The sequence below is a fragment of the Anopheles merus genome, chromosome 2R, assembly GCF_017562075.2.
Source record: "Anopheles merus strain MAF chromosome 2R, AmerM5.1, whole genome shotgun sequence".
Taxonomy (NCBI): domain Eukaryota; kingdom Metazoa; phylum Arthropoda; class Insecta; order Diptera; family Culicidae; genus Anopheles; species Anopheles merus.
This window is the reverse complement of record NC_054082.1, coordinates 1243687-1262624: the sequence shown is the minus strand read 5'-3', so window position 1 is coordinate 1262624 and position 18938 is coordinate 1243687. Positions and strand designations below refer to the sequence as shown.

The following is an 18938-nucleotide window of genomic DNA, read 5'->3' as shown; positions in this document are numbered from 1 at the left end:
TTTCTGTTCCGTTAGCATATGCGGTGAAATCTGAATCGGGATAATAAAAGACGATTCGTGCGAAGACGGTAAACAACCCCGATACGAGGCCGAACCGAAGGACAGGTGTGGAGGACCAACATAATATTGTGCTGTGATTGTGATAGGTAAGGTTCCTCCGGCTTGTATCGCTATCGGTAGCAGCTGCTATGAACGATGTCACGTGATATGCAATAAAATCCGCTTCCGGTGTGTTCAATATGCTTTTCATTCGTTTCGTTTTATTTACTTTCCCTGGAAAAAAGACAATGTAATGCAATGTACTAAAGCTATTGGAACGAAATTTATGCTACTGAAACACTCTGTCAATTTAGATTCTTATATCTACAGCCATTACGTTGAGAAATGAGATCGTCTGGGAAATGTGCTTCAATACTGCACTCAAAGTGTTTAATGCTGGAATGAGAATTGGTTCTAATTGGTGCCACTTTCGGGCTGCACTTCAGAAGCAGCATCAAACCGTACCGAGCGGCGACTTGCTAGCTTTTCTTTGCCCTTCGATTCCTGGTTCGTTCTGGACTTGGCCTGCTCTAGCTGACCGTACAGGGCGGTCATCTCGGCGGTCATGTCCTCCTGCACCTTGCGCAGCTTCTCAATCTCTATCATCAGTTCGGTTTTCTCTTTCATTTCTCCATTCTTGAGCATTGCCACCACCTTCTTGTACCGATCGCGCAGAACCGTGATCTCTTCCTTTAGGGTGGCATTTTCCTCTTTAAGCAAATCCAACTCACTGGCAGGCTGTTCGACTGCCGGAAGGTCATCTGTTTTGCCTTTCGATTCCCTAGCTTTCGCAGAATTGGCATTGTTTTGCTGCAGCAACGTTTTCAGCTGCTCTTTGTTGAGGATTTGCTTCGTTTCGAGATCGATCTGTTCGAAGAAGGTGTAGTTGCGGTTGTATTCTGCCTCCTCTTGTTGGCGCTTTCTTTGCTGCTGCTTTTCATTCAACTCCTTGCTGACCTTCTCTTGGAACTCTTGCAGGGACAGTGTTTTGGGTTTCTTGTCCTTCGCAGCCTTGGATTCCTTTTCCTGCTGATTGTACTTGGTTTTGTTGGCCTCGAAATCGAGCTTCGATAGCAGCAGTGCCTGTTCCAGATCATTCATGTACGATTTCTCCACCAGCTCCGTATCCTTTTCCTGCCATTTGGACCACTGCTCCTTCTGTACTGCGTCGCTGGAGTTTTTGTTTTTCTGTGATTTCTGAAACAAAAAGAAATGAAATATTTAACGAAAAACCTTTTATGGAAATGCACAATTAAACACTCACTGGTTTAGGTTTCTTTGCTTGCGGTTGAGATTGTGGTGGAGGAGCTGCAGCTGTTTTCACGGGCGGCGTAGTGGTCGTCGTCGTCTTGGGCTTGGAGTTTGCATTGGATCTAGATTTTTGCTTTGGTTTTCGAAATCCATCATCGTCGTCTTCGATTTTTAGACCCGAAAATCTCGAGGGAACAACCGTAAACATTGCGATTCCACACTATCTTTAGAAATAATGAAAAAACGATGAAAATTGTGGAAAACAATATCCCTGCGGGCGGGTTTGTTTGTTTATTACGAGCTCAATGACAGCCAGCATAGGCGGTAAGGTGTATACATTTAACGAAGAAATGGAAAATTAACATTTCTCTGATTTGTATGATCAATATTCTGCAATTTGCCGCTGTTTTAAATCCTTTTCATTATTTTCTTTTCTTGTAAAATGATTTTCTCAACTATTTTATCGAATTTGTGCGTGTTGTGTATGTATAAACCTTGGCATTGTATCGAACGAAGTACTGGCCCGAGGGTTATAGACGCAACTCTCCGTTTGACATTGTTGACGCTTCGGCAATTGGCGTTTGCGGAGTTTTTTATTCGCCAGTTCTTGCGTCCAATTTTCGTAAACTTGGTGCGTCCAAAAACTTGTAGATTTCACCGCGTTAAGTGTTTGGGTTTAACACAAATAATTCGGAGCTAAAGTTCTACATTTGTAAACAGCTCACCTGTTAGCGCCCAGTGTAAAGGAATCACGATGAACCGGAGACGAGCGTACGAAGATGATGGAGACTTTTACGGAGGTACGGATTTAGCGGGCGTTTGTTGGCTAACCTACAAAACCAACGTATCGCGAGCGGTGGTGCCAGCGGTAGTCGGTGAATAATATTTCACGTTTATGTCTCCCCAACAGAGCGCAACAAGAAGCGGCGCAGGGTGTCCGAAAACCAGGAAATGGAGGAGCGGCTGGAAACGCTGATCCTGCGTGTCGGTGAAAACAGTACCTCCTCCCTGGAGTCGAATCTGGAAGGGTTGGTGTCGGTGCTGGAGTCCGATCTGGGCAACTTTCGGAGCAAAATTCTGCGCATCCTCTCGGACTGTCCGATCAAAATGCCGGAAAAGTGCACCATATACTCGACAATGGTGGGGCTGATGAACGCCAAGAACTACAACTTCGGCGGCGAGTTCGTGGAGTACATGGTGAAGACGTTTAAGGACAGCCTAAAGCAGTGCCAGTGGGATGCCGCCCGGTATGCGTTGCGCTTTCTGGCCGATCTGGTGAACTGCCACGTGATTTCCACGAACTCGCTGCTGCAGCTGCTGGACAGCATGGTCGATGCGGCGAACGAAGACAACGTGCCGCAGGTGCGCCGGGATTGGTACGTGTTTGCGGTGCTTTCCACCCTGCCGTGGGTTGGGCGGGAGCTGTACGAGAAGAAGGAATCGGCACTGGAGAACTTGCTGGTGCGGATCGAGGTGTTTCTCAACAAGCGCACCAAGAAGCATCACAATGCGCTGCGCGTCTGGTCGGTGGATGCGCCACACCCGCAGGAAGAGTATCTCGACTGTCTGTGGGCGCAGATTCGCAAGCTGCGGCAGGACAACTGGACGGAAAAGCACATCCCGCGCCCGTACCTGGCGTTCGATTCGGTGCTGTGCGAGGCGCTGCAACACAACATCCCCGTGATTCATCCGCCACCGCACCAGGACTCGTTCGAGTATCCGATGCCGTGGGTGGTGTATCGCATGTTCGACTACACGGACTGTCCGCCCGGTCCCATCCTGCCCGGGGCGCACTCCATCGAACGCTTCCTGATCGAGGAGCATCTGCACTCGATCATCGAAATGCATCGCTGGGAGCGGAAGGACTGCGCCATCCATCTGCTGATGCTGCCGTACAAGGACAAAATCCCGCTGGAGTACTGTATCGTGGAGGTGATCTTTGCCGAGCTGTTTCACATGCCTACGCCGCGCTACCTCGAGATTTGCTACGGTTCGATACTGATCGAGCTGTGCAAGCAGCAACCGTCGAAGATGCCCCAGGTGCTGGCCCAGGCCACGGAGATTCTGTTCATGCGTATCGATTCCATGAACACGTCGTGCTTCGATCGGTTTGTGAACTGGTTCTCGTACCATCTGAGCAACTTCCAGTTCCGCTGGTCCTGGGATGATTGGGACAGCTGTCTGCTGCTGGAAAACGAGCATCCTCGACCGAAGTTCATACAGGAGGTGTTGCTCAAGTGCTTGAGGTAGGTCGAGATACTTCTTGCCTGTGCGATACTTACCCGTGTTAATTATACTAATTCCCCCCCCCCCCCCCCCCCCCCCCCCCCCCCTTTAGATTCTCTTACCATGATCGATTCAAGGAAATGATGCCGGAAGGTTATGCGAAGCTCATCCCAAAACCACCCGTCCCGCACTACAAGTACTCGATGGAGGGTGCAGGTAAGTCCTCCCCGCACAAAGGGAAATCCACACTTCTATACACTTTACACTATAATTATCTTTATTTTGACAAAAACAAAATAACAAAATTGTATCCTACGACTCGAACGCTGTGTCCCCGCATCCTGCTCCGTTCAGCGGGCCAGCTGGGTACCGTTCGTTTCGGTTGGATCGTTCGGTTTGGGGGTGTGTTCGTTGTTGGTTTTGGCTTCGCTTTTGCATTCACTTTGTCCTGCTATACCCATACACCTTTCGTATGGATGCTGTTGGTTCGTTTCTGCCCTCCCTGGCCTCTGTCTTGTCACAGTTTTGATAAATAATATATTAATGTTAGAATAATTTAACATCTCCCAGTGAGCACGCGGTGGGAGTAGAGCGTTTAAAACTACATGCAGATCAATTCGGATGATTCAGATGAACGTGTCGTACGGGGGAATGGATGAGTGGTTCAGTGGATGGAATTGAGGGAATGGTCATTTTCCGCTCTGCATGAACGTGGCATGATCATCGTGCGTTCAATGTATGACTACAGACTTTAAGCAACATCGACAGCCACTGTCGTTTGGCTTGCCCCAAAATCATCGGCAGTAGCACCTTCGACGCCATCCTCAAAGGTGGTGCCTATCGTTTCACTGACGGTGCTTTCCGTAACTGGGGAGCTGGTGCTACCGGCCGCGGCCGTCGTCACCTCAACCGTCGTTTCCGGCTCGTACTCGTCCTTATGAGCGATCTCGTTGCTTTCGATCGATTTGCCACTTGCAACGGCGGGTGCGACGGTTGGCTCCGTAGCGCTCAGCTCTTCCTGTGCCGGGTCGGCGGGCTTTTCCGTCTGATTTACGATCGCTTTCGCGTGGTTGATGATGGACATCGTGAGATCATCGAAAGCCGAACCAATCGATCGTCCCGAGCTTTCCACAGCGGCAGGGCCGCTACTTGCATCGAACGACACGGCATCACTGGCCTCGAAGAGTACAATATTCGATTGGTTCGTGGCAATCGGAGGCGAAATGTTGGCCTTCACCATAACGAACTCCTTTTCCGGCTCCGTCACCTCCAGCGCGTCCTGCTTGTGTTCGGCCTGCTGGGCGACGAGCTGCTCCGCTACGGCTACCGTCGTACGATCGGTCTCTTCCTTGTTGTCGTCCGTGGCTTCACTGGTGTCGCGTTTGATTTTTTCATTCGACTCATTCTTGGCCGTGGCCGTCGTCATGACCATTTCTTCGGCCTTGCGTTCCTGCTGTTCGAACGAGCGGCCATCGATGCGGTTGCTGTCAAACACGGAAGAGGTTACACTGGGGATGGGCTTGATGGTGGTGGTCGAGGTGCTGAAGTTGCTGTTTCGCATGCGGCTCGTCCGCATGCTGCTGCCAGTTAGGTGCTGCTGCTGCTGCTGACCGGTCGGGATCGGTGGCGGATTGCCGGACGGAATTCTGCGGTACGTGTATCGGCTGCGTCCTCTCGATGCACGGACGCGCTGCATCTGCTGATCGAGGTTGGACCGCACGACAGGCACGACTGGAGTTTTAGTGACTACGTCAATCGCGCGTTCGGACGATGCAACCGCCTGTTCACCACTGACCGGCAGCGAGGAAGAGGGAAGCGTGGACGTGGAAAACTCACCGCTCGTCGATTTGCTGCTGGTTCTCGGTCGCTTCGGTACCCACTTCTGGACGGGCTTTTCCGTGGACGTAGACGTCGAGGTCGACACGAACGATCCCGGGAACTGGCGGTAGATGGTTTTGAGCATCATGCGGGGCCGCATCGTGGTGATGCCCATGGTGGTCAGATCGTCCGACTTTTCGTTCCGGTTCTTGTAGTAATGGGCCGTGCTGGAAGCAGTGGCCGAACGGAACGTCGAGACGGTTACGTTCCGGCCTCCCTGTGCCGTCACCTGTTGCGGTGGTGCGGAAGTGGTGCTAGCGCTTGCAGGGGCTGGCGAGGACACTGAAGACACTACCGAAGGAGCCGAAGATGATGGGACGGTCACGGCAGACGGCGGCGGAATCGGTGTAGTCGAGGTGCCCTGGTAGGAATGCAGCGGTGTGACAAAGTTCTTGGGTCGCTGCACTTTCTGGTTGTGCTTGGGCGTTCCGTAATAGGTCATGGCGTAATCCTTCTCCGGCGGAGGCAGCTGAACGCTGAGCTGAGCTTCGGGACGGTGCGTGGCGTATTCCGGTCCATCTCCGGGGTAGAAGCGCAGCGGCTTGCTGCTCGTGACCGTAACGTGATGATGGTGGTTACCATTGGGACCCATTCCCGCTCCTGCCGGACCAGCCATTGGACCGTTGGGCTTCTTCTGTCCCTTCTGTGTCTTGGTGCGCTTACCGTGCTTTTGACCGTTCATCTTTTTGACGTGCGCCAGCTCGACGACGCGCGAAGGAATGAAGTCGTACGTGTCGTGGTGGTTCAGATACTGGTAGGTCTTGAGGGTGGACGCGATGGGGGTCTCAATCTGTGGCGGCAGGATCGTCACCGAGGGCATGCTCTTGAAGGCGGGCGGATACTTCACACCGATCGTGGGGCCTAGCTGCTGGATGTAGGACTTGGGCGGCGCCACGTAGGTGGCCTGCGTGGTGATGGAAATGGGCGTAGTGGGAGAAGGCGAACCTGCAGAAGAGCCGGAAGAAGAAGACGCAAGCGATGCCGTACTGGCGCTGCTGCTGCTGCTGCTGCTAGTGCGGTGGTGCGGTGAGGAGGACGTCTGCTCGGAGGTTAGCTTCGCGGTGACACTGACGGCACCCGAGGCGTCGACAAAGTTGCTGTAGCTGAAGGCACCGGGACCTCCGGCGAGGGTGGTGCGGGAAGCGGGCGAAGCGGTGGGGGAGTGGTGAATCTGTGACAAGCTGCTGGCGGTGGGCGTGGCGGCAGAGAGCAAGGATTCGGCGGGTGGCGTTGGCGTGACGGCGTTCTCGACACCAAATGATTCATATTTGGGTGAAACGGCATTGGACGGGCTTCCGACGGTATCGGTGACTCCGGCCTGGTTGTTGTTGTTGTTGTTGTTGTTGACCTTGGACGTCGGCGATTCCAGCTTGCGGGTTGTCTGCTTGGACTCGCTGGCGGATGGTTGGAACGCCGCAGCGGTGAATTTCTCCCGTAGACCAGCGGGCGAAGCCGGGACCGTTGGCAGGGGTGCGTAGCGATGGTTGGCCACGGTCGAGCTGACCGTCGGACCACTGACCTGACCGACCGCGGACGTGTAGCGGGAGCTGGAGCGCGTGGCCGAGGTCGGTGACGGTGAGCTAGCGGAGGAGGAGGAGGAGGAGGAGGGGGAGGAGGAGGAGGACGATGATGGGGACGATCTGGTGCCGCCGGCACCCGTCGCTCCTCCGCTGGCGGTGGAGTACCGGTGGCGGTGGGCGGGCGTAGGGCTAATCGAGGGGCCGCTCAGCTGCACGTTCGGCGTGTTGTAGCGATGATGCTGCGCGGTCACCGTTGGGGAGGACGAGGACGTGGGCCCTCCGCCGAGCGTCGTCGTCTTCTGTGGGTGTGGGATCGCATTAGAACTGGTGAACTTGAAAACAGTGGGAATGGCATTAAACGAGTGAGAGCTATGATGCGGATGCGGATGCGAATGCGGATGATACTGGGACGTGGGGGAAGGTTGGCCTGCGGTGGACGCGACCTGGGTGTGGTTGCCCGCATGGTGGCCGTGGGAAGCCGGATGAGGATGATGCTGGTGGTGCTGGTAGTTTGTGGTGGTAGGGGAGGAGGATGAGGAGGAGGTTGTCTTGGGCGTCACAGTGACGATCGGGTGATGCGGGCTGTGGTGGTGATGGTGGAACGATTGCTGCTGCTGGGCTTGCAGCGGCGGCAGGAAGGGATTGACGGGCGAGTAGAGGTGGACGGGATTCGGGATGGGTTGCATGATACGCACCGGGATGGCTTGAAGACCATCCTGCGGCTGATGCGGATGAAGCGGTGCTTGCTGCTGCTGCTGCTGCTGCTGCTGCTGGGCAGCGTACAGATGGTTCTGGGGCGGTACGGGAGGGATCAGCTGTACGTGCACCGGTATGGCGATCGGTTGCGGCGGGGACATCTGGAACATGTGGTGGTTGGACATGACCGGGATGTGGTTGACCACCATCTGGCCTTGGGGATTGTAGAAGGGGATCGATTGGATGACATGCGAGGGTGGGAAGAAGCCAGGAGGCCCTCCGAGTTGCGGGTGAGCGTGGGGATGAATCAGAATGGGTTGCTGTTGCTGTTGTTGGGGCGATACCTGTGGCCGGTAGAGGAGGTGCTGTTGCGGTGGGAACTGTTGTGCGGTAGGGCCGTTCGGAGCCTGTCCCGAGCCCGTTTGCTGCTGCTGCTGCTGCTGCTGCGGTCCGGTTGCAGTGGAAATCGTTGCCACCTGCTGGTGGAACTGCTGCTGCTGCTGCTGCGTAGGGAACTGCTGGGGCTTGGGCGACGTCTTCTGAGCCTGGAACGATTGCTGTATCAGGTTCGGCGAAGGCGACGAGTGCTTCTGCTGCTGGGCGGCATTCGCTTTGACGGTGGTTGTAGGCTTCGCCTCGACGGAATCGTGCCCCGTCGCTGTCGTCGCACCGCGCAGATCGACCAGCTTGGTGTAGTCGTGATGGATGTTGCTCGGGGCCGGGGCATGCGAGTCCTTCGGATGGTGGAACAGATAGCTGCCCGGAAGGGCCGTCGGTGCTAGGGGAGCGATCGAGGGACGCTGGAAGTGGATGTGCTGGTAGAACTTGGGCACCGAGTGGCTGGAGCCGGTAAAGGAATCGGGGAACTTGATGCGATTGCTCGTGGCCGCCGCTAGCCCTCCGTAGTACGCGGGGCTGGCCGCCATCTTGCCGGGGACAAAGTGATGATGATGGTGGTGATACTTGGGCGCCTCGCCACCGGACAGCAGCGATTGCAGCAAATACTGCCCGACGGTCATGGTTTGCTGTGCCTGCTGCACGACGGCCGGTCGGTAGAAGCGTGTGGCCGGAGCGAACGAACCGAACTGGTGGTGCGGCTGCGGATGGGGAGGAGCCTGCGATTGGACCATGTCGAAGAAGGTACGATCGAACATCTGATCGTTCTTCCGGTGCATCGGAATGGCGTTCGGGGAGTTGATCAGCTGTCCAAAGTACCGCGGGTAGTCCTCGTCACGGATGATGTAGGTGCGATTGCTTGCGGCTGCTCCTCCCTGTTCCTGTTCACCTTCCAGCGGAGTGGCGGTCGATTCGCTGGCCGTCGTCGTAGCCTGTTTCGACGGCTGTGCCACCGTGAACTTCAGCTCATACCGATGTCCGCGCTGATCGTCACGATGCCGAATCCGTTCCACCTTCCACAGGGCGGTCACGTTGCGCTGCGGCTCCTCCGGCTTACCGTCCTGCTGCTGGACGAAAAAGTACGAATCGTCGGCGGCGGTGGCGTCCTGCTCCAGGCGACCGTGCGCCAACTCGACGATGTCACCAAAGCGGGGAACGGCCAGATCGACTGACCCGATGTACGGTGCATTGTAGATCGCCTTCTGCTGCCGGTTCGCTAGGAGCGGTGCATTTTCAGTGCTTCCAGAAGATTGTTGCTGAAGGCTAATTGGATGAGGGTACGGAAAAGAGGGAACGAGGGAAAGAGAGATGAAACAAAGAGAGCAAACAATTGAATAGTAGGAAAAGGAAGGGTTTTTTATGTTGCTTCCTGCATGTCGTTACGATTGTCATTACGATCAATGTAGTGTAGGAGCCGGAAGAAGCCGTAATGACCACCAAATCCCCTATACCCCCCTCCCCCTGAAACAACAGTCGAGATTATCGTTTTTGTTTTCGCGTTACCAATTGAATCGGTAATTTCATGCTCACTTAATCTGTACGGTTTAATAAGTACAACTGCGCCAATCGCCTTGACGTCAGCTGTGTAAGGAAAGCCTTCTGTTTTGCATAAACATACACTACTATCTCCCCGCAGGTACGCGCATGACATGGCGCCAGTCGGTGGCACGCGCGCTCGGGCTGGCCTTGCCGCTTTGCTATGCTGTTTGGCGCGTGCAGCCTCGTGGAACGATGCTGCCACTTCGCACTTCAGTAGTTTGTGTATCGTTAGACTTTTCTTTTCGGGCGCACTTTTCCTTTCGGCAGCAATTACAGCTCCCTTTTCCCCCGTTTGTTGTTATTCTTTTCCCCTTGAAACTTTAAAGGGGCCGTTTAAAAAGGCCTTCTCTGTAGTTTGGCATAATTAATTGCAAGAGAAACTACGCGTTCGCAAAGAACAACTAAATGATTGGGTCGCAATGTAAAGTTTGTGTGTGTGTTTGTGCAGCTTCGTGGCTGTTCTGTAGCTTCGATCTTGGTTTTTTTCATTAACTTACCTCGTCTTGTTATCATTCAGCGCTAGGAAAACGGTTTCTTTTAACACTTCTTCCCAGGGCACCGCGTTACCATTGCCGCCGGTCGCGTTGGGCTTCTCGTCGGACGGAACCTGCTCACGCGGTCGATAGTAAAGAACCTTGCCCGGGTGCGTCTTCAGCTGGTGGGGCGTTAGAATGATATCACGGTTGCTGAAGTACTGGCAATGGCTGCCGGTAATGGATATCTATGTGGTGTGGGAAGGAAAAACGAACAAATGATAAGTTGATCTGATCAATCCTAGCCTGAAGGAAGGTCTGCTGAAGATTAATGCTACAAATGGACTGTGATTTATTAACTGTTTACGATTGATGAGCGTTTTTTTCGGAACGCGCTGGCGATTGTTCAAGAGCAAGTCAGTCTCTTCGTTACGGTGCGACGATATCGGCTTGTGTATCTGCATCGCGATCGCCTTGAGAGCTTCCCGTTCTCGGTAGCGTTTTCTCTGCGCCTCTGTACGCCCGCCGCTGACGTCGTTTTCCAGCGCGGCACAATAGTAGTAACTCTCGTTCTTTTACAGCTGCTCAGAAAATTCTCATGCCCGCCGCTCAATGAGGTTACAGTTCGTTCGTAATTAAACAAACCACGAGCCGAAAGGCGGGCCTTCGAAGCGTTTGACCCAGCTTGCCTGCCTGGCGCGGACGAACGCGATAGTCGGATGGGCGCCGGCAATCATCAACAGAGCATTAAAGCTGATGAATAAATTACGATTGCAGCGGTCGGACACAGGTGGTGGTGGGTCAGATGTGCAGTCTGAACGAAACGAATGCTTCTTCTACAGTTCCATGACAGTGTCGCTAGTGTCAAGGGCTCTGTTCTGGTGTGAGGAGAAGATCGAGAGCTAATTTGTGCCAACCTCATTTCGGGTACCCGAAGGCATTGTTTCGTTGGAGGCGTGGAAAATCGGTGACATTAGCAAGTTTGATCGGTTTTTTTAGAACATATTCTAATCGGATGAATTGATCTTTACTCTCTGTTTTTTGTAGGTACCTGTTGCATATCTCCAGGAAAAGGTTTAATCAAGTAAGAGGGTTAGTTCCCTTGCTGTGGCTTTGAGCAATCACATTCCATGCTTGTCGCATTGCCTTGATTTGAATTTAGCTCAAACAAAAAAAAAGGGAACCGTTTCCCACAGTTCTTCGTCACCGTGGGGTATGCAAAACACGGCGTTGTCATTTAACTCGCGTAAGCTTTTCGGTCTCTTTGCCGAGCTCAGAATCTGCTGGTTTGGTATGCACACAAGCCGCGTTGCTCCGCTGCCAACCTGCCTCCTAAGCACAGTCCACCCCTCAGCACCGCCACCGCGGAGGGATATGCGATGTTGCAAGATCAGTTAGAGGGAGTTTTGTCTTACCATGAAAAGAATTAAACAAATGTTCATTGTACGTCCGATGTAATCCATGGCGGAACGTGATTGGCCGCTGACAGTGATGGATCGTTCGCTGAGTTTTCGTCTTGTACAGCTGCAGAACGAGCGCCGTGAGGGTGCAGAACATTGACCACACATACACGTACACACACACACGTGGCAGCAGTTGAATTGTTTCTATTTTAAAGCGGAAAACAAAAGCCTCTCTTTGTCTATGGGCGCTTTCTTTGTTGCACTGTTTTAGGGAGCTTTGATCCTCGCACAACGTATCGATCGTATCGTAACACTACCGCGCACGATGGTTTCGGGTTTGTCACTGTGTGTGTTCTGTCACTGGAGGGAAACTAGTCCCCGTGCTGTGCACTATTCACCGTACATCTTGGCTATCTATCGGTATCAGTTCACCGTAGCCCGTTGGGGAGCGATGCGTTTTGTGCCTGCACTTGCCCTAATCGATCGATCGACGACCGGACGATATCGCACCAAACCGAACAACACTACTGTTAGCTTGTTTGCACCAATGTGTGAACCGTTTCGAACGAGCGTTTTGCGCCTACTGAAAAGGGTAATATTTTCAAAATCATATTAAAACTGGCCATCCACCGCCACGCTGTGGATGCGAGCGATATGGACGGATCTCCCTCCCTTCCAAACCGACGCCTGCATCGTAACGCAGCGTTTGCATTTCCCAGCCAACGGTTGCTCTCCCCTCTCTTGCGCGAAAACTCAACGCTCGGGCGCAGTTTCGTTCGTTAATTTCCATTTTCCGTCGTGTGCCGACGCCGACGGGAGGCGTTGAGGGCTTTTCTCACCCCTCCATTAAGGGCCGGTACGTCACTCGTCTTCGACACCTCTTCACAAACAGTCCAAATCGACCGTTGATTAAGCGGTGGGTTGCGCTCTGGCCGTGTTGCATCTCTTTTCTGCCCGCAGCTTCTGTAATGCTTAGCCGCAGCATCGTATTTGCATCCCAAGATCCGATCGTTTTTGTGGGTAACAATTAATGTTGCCGAAAATGTAATGTGTGGGTCGTGTGCGATCATTCGACGGGGCTTAATGGACTGGAAATGTCGCAAGAGGGAGAGAGGGAGGGAGAGTGTTTGTTGCCTTGCCGGCTCTAACGACGAACGTAGCACACTTCCGTCGTACTTTTAGCGTAAGTGCCCCAACGCGGCACCACCTTTCGGGGGTTTAGTGCTTGCTGTGACAAACTGTAATGCACGAACAGCAGCTCATCTTACCCCTGGGGGTTGAGTGTAAGTGGTTGTAAACTCTTTTTTGTGCTGCTCATTTTGCATACATTCCAGTTTTTGTTTGACGGTTTGTGTTAGACAAAAGAGATCGAGCCGTCGTTTGCAATATGTTGAAAATGGAAATTTAAGCACATAGCTGCATGCAAAAGAAGCACTCTCGGCGGTGTACGGACGACGCTAGACACGTGCGAAGAAGCATCTTCTTTCGGTATTGGGCAGAGTTGCATAAGTTGGTCCCGCGCGGCGAGTCTAGCAGAGAGAGAGACAATTTAATTATGTTGGAATAGATTGCCTTTTTTTGTTGTTGACGAATGTTGAGTCTGAGTCTTGGGTTACGTATGAGGGCTGCATTTTGTCATAATTGAAACATAAAAAGGGGTTTTCCATCAGCGGTCAATGTGGTGCAATAGTGCGATCGACGTGGAAGGAAAGCGCTTTTCAGGGTGGATCTCTTCTTGAGTGAAAGTAATTCCTTGATACTAGATATGCACGTTCGTGTGCATATCGATTCGGCTGAAGAACTCGTGCAAATGTACGCCCCAATGTACTTGGCGCAGAAGGCCTCGGGCAGCGCAGGCAACTGCGGCTTTGGGAAACGAGAGGCGAGCGGCGAACTTTTCGAATGTACACACCGACATTATTGTCAGGGACTGATTGTTGGCTTTGATTTCGGCATTTTGGGCCGATTCCCACTTCCCGGAAACGCGGATCTCGTGGAAAAGTTCAATTGTTTTTCCTCCCAATTTGCCCAAAGCCCACACCCGCGCCCCCTGTAACGATTCTAGTGACAGATCAAGGTAAAAACAATGTCAGTCCGTTCCGTGGTGGTAGATTGAAATGGATTAAGAAACGGAAACATTTGAATACAAATTTGCCACTTAAAAAGAAGCACAATGGTTTTCTGGGTCGATCGGTCGGGCGGGTGGTGGTGCCGAGTTCAGAGCGACCACCCGATCTGAAGACAAAGATTGCGCCAAAACAATGCGATCGCAGGTGATGTGCATGACGCTCATAAAGCCTCTAAAAATATGACTTAGTTCGTCACTGCAGACATGTTAGTGTCGTTCGTGCAGAGGTGTTAGATTAGATGTACGATTTCGGTCGACGTGAGCATATGGAAACAGTTTCGCTACTAACCAGCATAACTTCTTTGTACCACCTCGAACAAGTAGCTCTATTGCATTAGGTTTTTTTTGGGGCAAATTTGAGCTATTTTCATTCTTTAGCAGAACTCGTTGTACATGTCTAACCGCAAAGCTGTGCAGCATATTGTCTTCCTTGCTTTCTTTCGATCGCCTTTCCTTCCGGAACACTCTGTTCAGTACGCCGTAAACTCTAATAACGCTGTTGTGGTTTAGCAAACTTTAGAAGGGCCGTATTTGATTGCTTTTTGTGTGTCAGGAATCAAACCAATGGTGCATATAATGTTGCATAAGGAGAAAGGAAGGTTCTTCTGCTGTTGCGTCGCGTTTCGCTCCCGCTTTTAAGTGCATTATGTCAATATGAGATAATTACTTCCCGTTAAAAGTAACGCTCGAAGTTCCTGTTTTGAAGCAGAACGAATTTTCCTTCCGCAAAATTATTTTTTATTTTCCTGATAAATGGAGCGCTTTGTATGTTATCGTTATCCGATCGTAAATGTGGAATTATTTAATAAAAAGTGTACATAGAGCGCAACAACCCTGAAGGACGTTCGTTAACGTGCAATGGTCATGCGAGATGCGGCGGCGGATGATGCGGATCTTCTCACATTCCCCGTTTCGTAAAGTCCGCCCTAATCTGCCATGATACCATTAATTAGATTAATTTCTCAAAAACAATTTTTCGTGTTAGTGCATGCAAGTGCGAGTGAAAACTCACCTCACGCCGATCAGTTGCACGATTTGTAGTTGTGCACGACTCTTCTTTTTGTTGATCGTTTGTGCCATGCTGTTAGCATTGCAATCCATCCTTTTCTAGCGAGATATGTGTACTTCTGCGCTGCGAGCAATGTTTCTGCCCTGGCCAGCGACTTACGGGTTGTCGATAATTTTCACCAAGGCCGTCCGCGCATCAGCTGCCTAGACGGGTGGTGGTTTGTCGAACTGCTGCTGCTGCTGCTGCTGCTGCTGCTGGTTGGCTTGAGTCTTGCTTCGTTTGAAAGAAAGTGGCGAAACTCTTTAATCGACAGTTATTGGCTGCAGATGCACCGGCGATGCATTGTCGGCTCTCCGCGGGCAATGCAAACGCAACGGGTGTGCAGTTCCACTCAGCTGATCAGAGGCAGACGTGCGCCGGCATGATGGACAGATCATGCCCCGCGCGATGGAAGCGGTCCTGGGGCGAAACAGATGCAATGAAAAGAAAAGCATTGCTCGCGTGCATCGAGGGTTCCTATCCTCTCTTCCCCCTTTTGGCCCTATGTGAGGGGAAGGTGGCGTGGATCGCACTTAGAAAAGTCAAGCGCCAGGCTAGCGATTATGTTTTGGGCTGGGCTTTGGCGCATCGTGCTGGAATTTCGCATTGGATCGTGTAGTAAAAGTGATGTTTAACCAACGTTCGGAATGTGTGCATGATGTTTTGCCTGCGTTTGGAGCGTTTGGGGCTGTCGTTTCTCTCGCAGCTGGGTGGAGCTTTCGTACATTTTTCTGGTAATTTTTTACCATCTGCTTCGATTAGTGGAGAGTTATTTGCAAGTGTTGAGGTGTTGCACGGCCGATTGTAATAGAATTGTAAAATGCATCGAAAGGTCCCCATACATTGTTTACATCCACTCATATTTTCCACTATTTTCCTCTGCTTTTCAGCATCTCTCCCGGGGACTGCAACGGCCCACAAGCTGGTGGTTGCCATTCGCCAAAAGTGCAACGCCGAGGATGTGCTGAACGAGCTGAACGATTTGCCGAATTCAAGGGATGCGTCCGACACCGACATGGCCGAGGCGCCCTTCAACCCACTGAAAATCGATGTATTTGTTCAAACCTTGCTGAACCTGGGCTCCAAGAGCTTCTCGCACAGCTTCGCTGCCATTTCTAAATTTCATGCCGTGTTTAAAGTAATGTTCGCCCTAGCGCTTTCAATGGAATGGTGGTTTTCTAATGTACTTTCTCTGTCTCCCTCTCTCTAGGCACTGGCGGAAACGGAAGAAGCACAGATCTGCATTCTACACAACATGTTCGAGCTGTGGGTAGATCATCAGCAGATGATGGTCGTTATCGTTGACAAGCTTCTCAAGGTGCAGATTGTCGAATGTTCGGCCGTCGCGACGTGGGTGTTCTCGAAGGAAATGGTGGGAGAGTTTACCAAAATGTACTTGTGGGAAATTCTGCATCTGACGATCAAGAAGATGAATCAGCACGTCACTAAGCTTAGTAAGTATATGCGGATATGTTTGTTGAAAGACACCATTTTTCACATTTCTCCGTCCTCGTCGTGTACAGGTCGGGAAATGAACGAAGCAAAAGAAAAGCTGGCCCGCACAGTAGAGTCGTCTTCGAGCGAATCGGAAGACGAAGCCGCTGCTTCACCCAACGCTCAGAAGCGTCGCAAAAACACGGAAGGATCGGGCGAAAAACCGACCGAAGAGCAGGTGGAGCGGATGGAGGAAAAGCTGGAGGCAGCGTACGTCGACCAGAAGCGCCTGTTTCTGATCATTTTTCAACGCTTCATTATGATCCTGTCCGAGCACCTGGTCAAGTGTGACACGGACGGGCGGGACTATGACACCGACTGGTACCGCTGGACCATTGGCCGGCTACAGCAGGTGTTTATGATGGTAAGTGCTAACTGCAGAGTAACAAAACTTAACGATAATGCGATACACTGTGCTCGCTCGGTGGTGTTGTTCACATTGTCCTAATGACTTTTTCCTCTCCGCTGTATGCGTGGTATTGTTTTTTTTTTTTTACGTTTAGCACCACGAGCAAGTGCAGAAATACAGCAGCACATTGGAAAGCTTGCTATTTACGTCCGATCTCGACCCGCACATACTGGATGTGTTTCACCAGTTCACCGCGCTGCGAGCGTAAGTCCGGCGCCTGCATTGCCTCCATTATCGCGCGCGTTATTTCTCTCTGATAGATGGTACTCGTTCACGGTCCAGTGACGACGATCGATCGATAGTGAAAGAAAAGACACGATCATGATCACTGTTTGCAAAACATGCGTCGGAATGTGCTGTGCGCACGAGGCGAGGCAACGAGAGCGAGAGAGAGAGGGTGTGTGGGAGATACTACAATGATCGTGGAATGGACTAGTAATTATCATTTAAATCATTTAACTCCTACGTAATCCGCTGTATGACCAGCGGATCAATATACGGACACTGACTTATAACGCAAGCTGCATGAGCACATGGGTAAATGAATGCTGGATAGACAATTTCACGAAAACCAACACGTGTGCCCGGAGCGTTTTCTTTGCAGAGAAATGATAATATCACGGTATAGTCGTAGATTTTATAGTTTTTATTGAATTTTATTCATTTTTATTGATTTCACCATACATCATAATAATAGGTTAATAGTTTTGTTTGTCTCTTTGTTTTGTTTTCTGTTTTTGTATCGTTAAATTGGTTTGGTAATGTGGAAATTCTTCAGCTTTTGCTCGTTCTCATGCTCTGTTATGTTCCTATCTCTCTTTCTCTCTCTCTGTCGTAAAGAACGGACGTATTTTTCTTCAGACGCGTAAGCAATAAATTGTTTTCCGCAATCTGCTCTTCTGCGTGCCTATTTTGCGCATTGAGATGACAGTGGTGCATATTATTCGTACAATTGATGTATTGGTAAGCAGCAGAATACAGTTCGTCTGGGTCGCGTTTTTCGATCCCGTCCATGTCCGACGTTCCTCAAGCTGTCTTTCATTGTTAATGTACGTTGAAATCCTCCCAAACGACCCGCCTTCATATTGGATTTTCATTAAAAAAAACATCACGCCGAAAAGGGTCGTAGCTTCTTTGCAGTCGAAATATGATACGCCCATCTAGTTATCGCTCATCTGTAGTGGTCTTAAGTATTTCTTTTCTCCAATCGGGTTAGTTGGGTCCAGCCTGTACGGCTGCTTTATGTGTATGTATGTATGAGTACATAGTATTTGTTTTGTTGTTTGCCTCTTGTCTTTATTATTTCTTTTTTGTTTACTTTCAAGAACTGATGAAACATTCAATGAACTGACTAGATGAAGCTAAAAGTATAGGGTTTTCTTTTTGCTACTAGAGATCTCAACCAATGTGATCTCAGCATTAATGATAACTCTTTTTTTATTATTATAGTATCAGAATGTGTGCATGTGTCTGTTTACTGTGTAGAATGTAGATTCATTTAATTTCCATTATCGTTCAACTTGTGTGTGTGTCAATTCCACATTCCTGTCCTGCCTCATTCCAAACGTTGCGTGTCTTGTGAATTACTTTCAGTCAAATTCCGTCCGACTGGTTTTTCGTCATCAAATGTCAAAAGCTTCTTTTTGCCCGTGTTTTGTATGCGAATACTGCATACAGCCATACATGCTTCTTGTCTTTTCGAAAGTAGGATATGATATAAGTTAGAGATGCAAGCAAACATATAATACAAAAGCGGTTCTCGCTGGGCAATCTTAATGTCTACAAATCAATACCAAAATCTAGATACCATAACTTAACAGTATAGCATCTAACGCATGGTAAACCTTAGAGGTTAAACCAATGTATGGATAGTACATTTGCATAGTCTATCTTGCTGCAGTACGGGGATTGGTGGCTATAAAAGAAAGCTGAACATTATCCTAGGCCCTCAGTATATTCTAGTTTCGTAACAGTATCACCTGTTCGTTCCACGATTTCGTCGTCGTACTCCTCAATCGTCATTATGTTTGCCTTGCGTCTTCTACACTTGTCACACCCCACACAGTCGCACAGCCCTTCACGGTTCGTCCTCGGGGGGATCCTTACATATGATACTCCTCTCGCTCACTCCCTGCGTCTCTGTCGCACGCAATGCGTCGCGTTCACTTCCTATCCATCCTAGAAGGCATTTCCGGTACATAGCACCCAAAACATACAAGAACACTCACACTCATACTCACGTCGCAATACCAAACTTACCCCGCGTAAGCGTAAACCAAACAAAACATGGGAACCAATTCATTAACAGACAAATGCTCACTAATACTAACAGTAATAAGAACCCTCCAAATGGTCGGTCAAATGGCTCGTCGGCGCACAAGCTAAGGCAAATCAGGAAAACATTCGCTACCGCTATCGTAAAAGGTGATCGTAACACA

The 18938-nt window shown here is 50.7% G+C and overlaps 3 protein-coding genes across 3 annotated transcripts; 1 reads left to right on the top strand and 2 right to left on the bottom strand.

The window, feature by feature from the left end:
• Positions 1-240: 240 nt before the first annotated feature.
• On the bottom strand, positions 241-1590 carry LOC121588337 (G kinase-anchoring protein 1-like). Its single transcript, XM_041906131.1, has 2 exons — positions 1304-1590; positions 241-1236 (listed from the first exon to the last, which is right to left on the bottom strand). The coding sequence occupies exons 1-2, from the start codon at positions 1496-1498 to the stop codon at positions 454-456; spliced, it is 978 nt and encodes a 325-aa protein (XP_041762065.1). The 5' UTR covers positions 1499-1590; the 3' UTR covers positions 241-453.
• A 285-nt stretch (positions 1591-1875) lies between these two features.
• On the top strand, positions 1876-17071 carry LOC121588492 (nuclear cap-binding protein subunit 1). The gene is made up of 7 exons (XM_041906495.1): positions 1876-2090; positions 2201-3536; positions 3629-3732; positions 15488-15735; positions 15808-16051; positions 16121-16455; positions 16595-17071. The coding sequence occupies exons 1-7, from the start codon at positions 2045-2047 to the stop codon at positions 16706-16708; spliced, it is 2427 nt and encodes an 808-aa protein (XP_041762429.1). The 5' UTR covers positions 1876-2044; the 3' UTR covers positions 16709-17071.
• Positions 3759-12084, bottom strand: LOC121588491 (flocculation protein FLO11-like). Its single transcript, XM_041906494.1, has 4 exons — positions 11434-12084; positions 10043-10266; positions 7955-9269; positions 3759-7213 (listed from the first exon to the last, which is right to left on the bottom strand). The coding sequence occupies exons 1-4, from the start codon at positions 11584-11586 to the stop codon at positions 4268-4270; spliced, it is 4638 nt and encodes a 1545-aa protein (XP_041762428.1). The 5' UTR covers positions 11587-12084; the 3' UTR covers positions 3759-4267.
• Positions 17072-18938: the final 1867 nt, after the last annotated feature.

Coding starts and splice junctions, on each gene's coding strand:
- LOC121588492 (XM_041906495.1), top strand. CDS start 2,045: ATGAACCGGAGACGAGCGTACGAAGATGATGGAGACTTTTACGGAG. Junction 2,091..2,200: donor TGATGGAGACTTTTACGGAG/GTACGGATTTAG, acceptor TCTCCCCAACAG/AGCGCAACAAGAAGCGGCGC. Junction 3,537..3,628: donor GTGTTGCTCAAGTGCTTGAG/GTAGGTCGAGAT, acceptor CCCCCCCTTTAG/ATTCTCTTACCATGATCGAT.
- LOC121588491 (XM_041906494.1), bottom strand. CDS start 11,586: ATGTGTGGTCAATGTTCTGCACCCTCACGGCGCTCGTTCTGCAGCTGT. Junction 9,270..10,042: donor CTGAATGATAACAAGACGAG/GTAAGTTAATGA, acceptor TCATCCAATTAG/CCTTCAGCAACAATCTTCTG. Junction 7,214..7,954: donor ACCTCCTCTACCGGCCACAG/GTATCGCCCCAA, acceptor CCACACCCACAG/AAGACGACGACGCTCGGCGG.
- LOC121588337 (XM_041906131.1), bottom strand. CDS start 1,498: ATGTTTACGGTTGTTCCCTCGAGATTTTCGGGTCTAAAAATCGAAGAC. Junction 1,237..1,303: donor AAGCAAAGAAACCTAAACCA/GTGAGTGTTTAA, acceptor TTTTTGTTTCAG/AAATCACAGAAAAACAAAAA.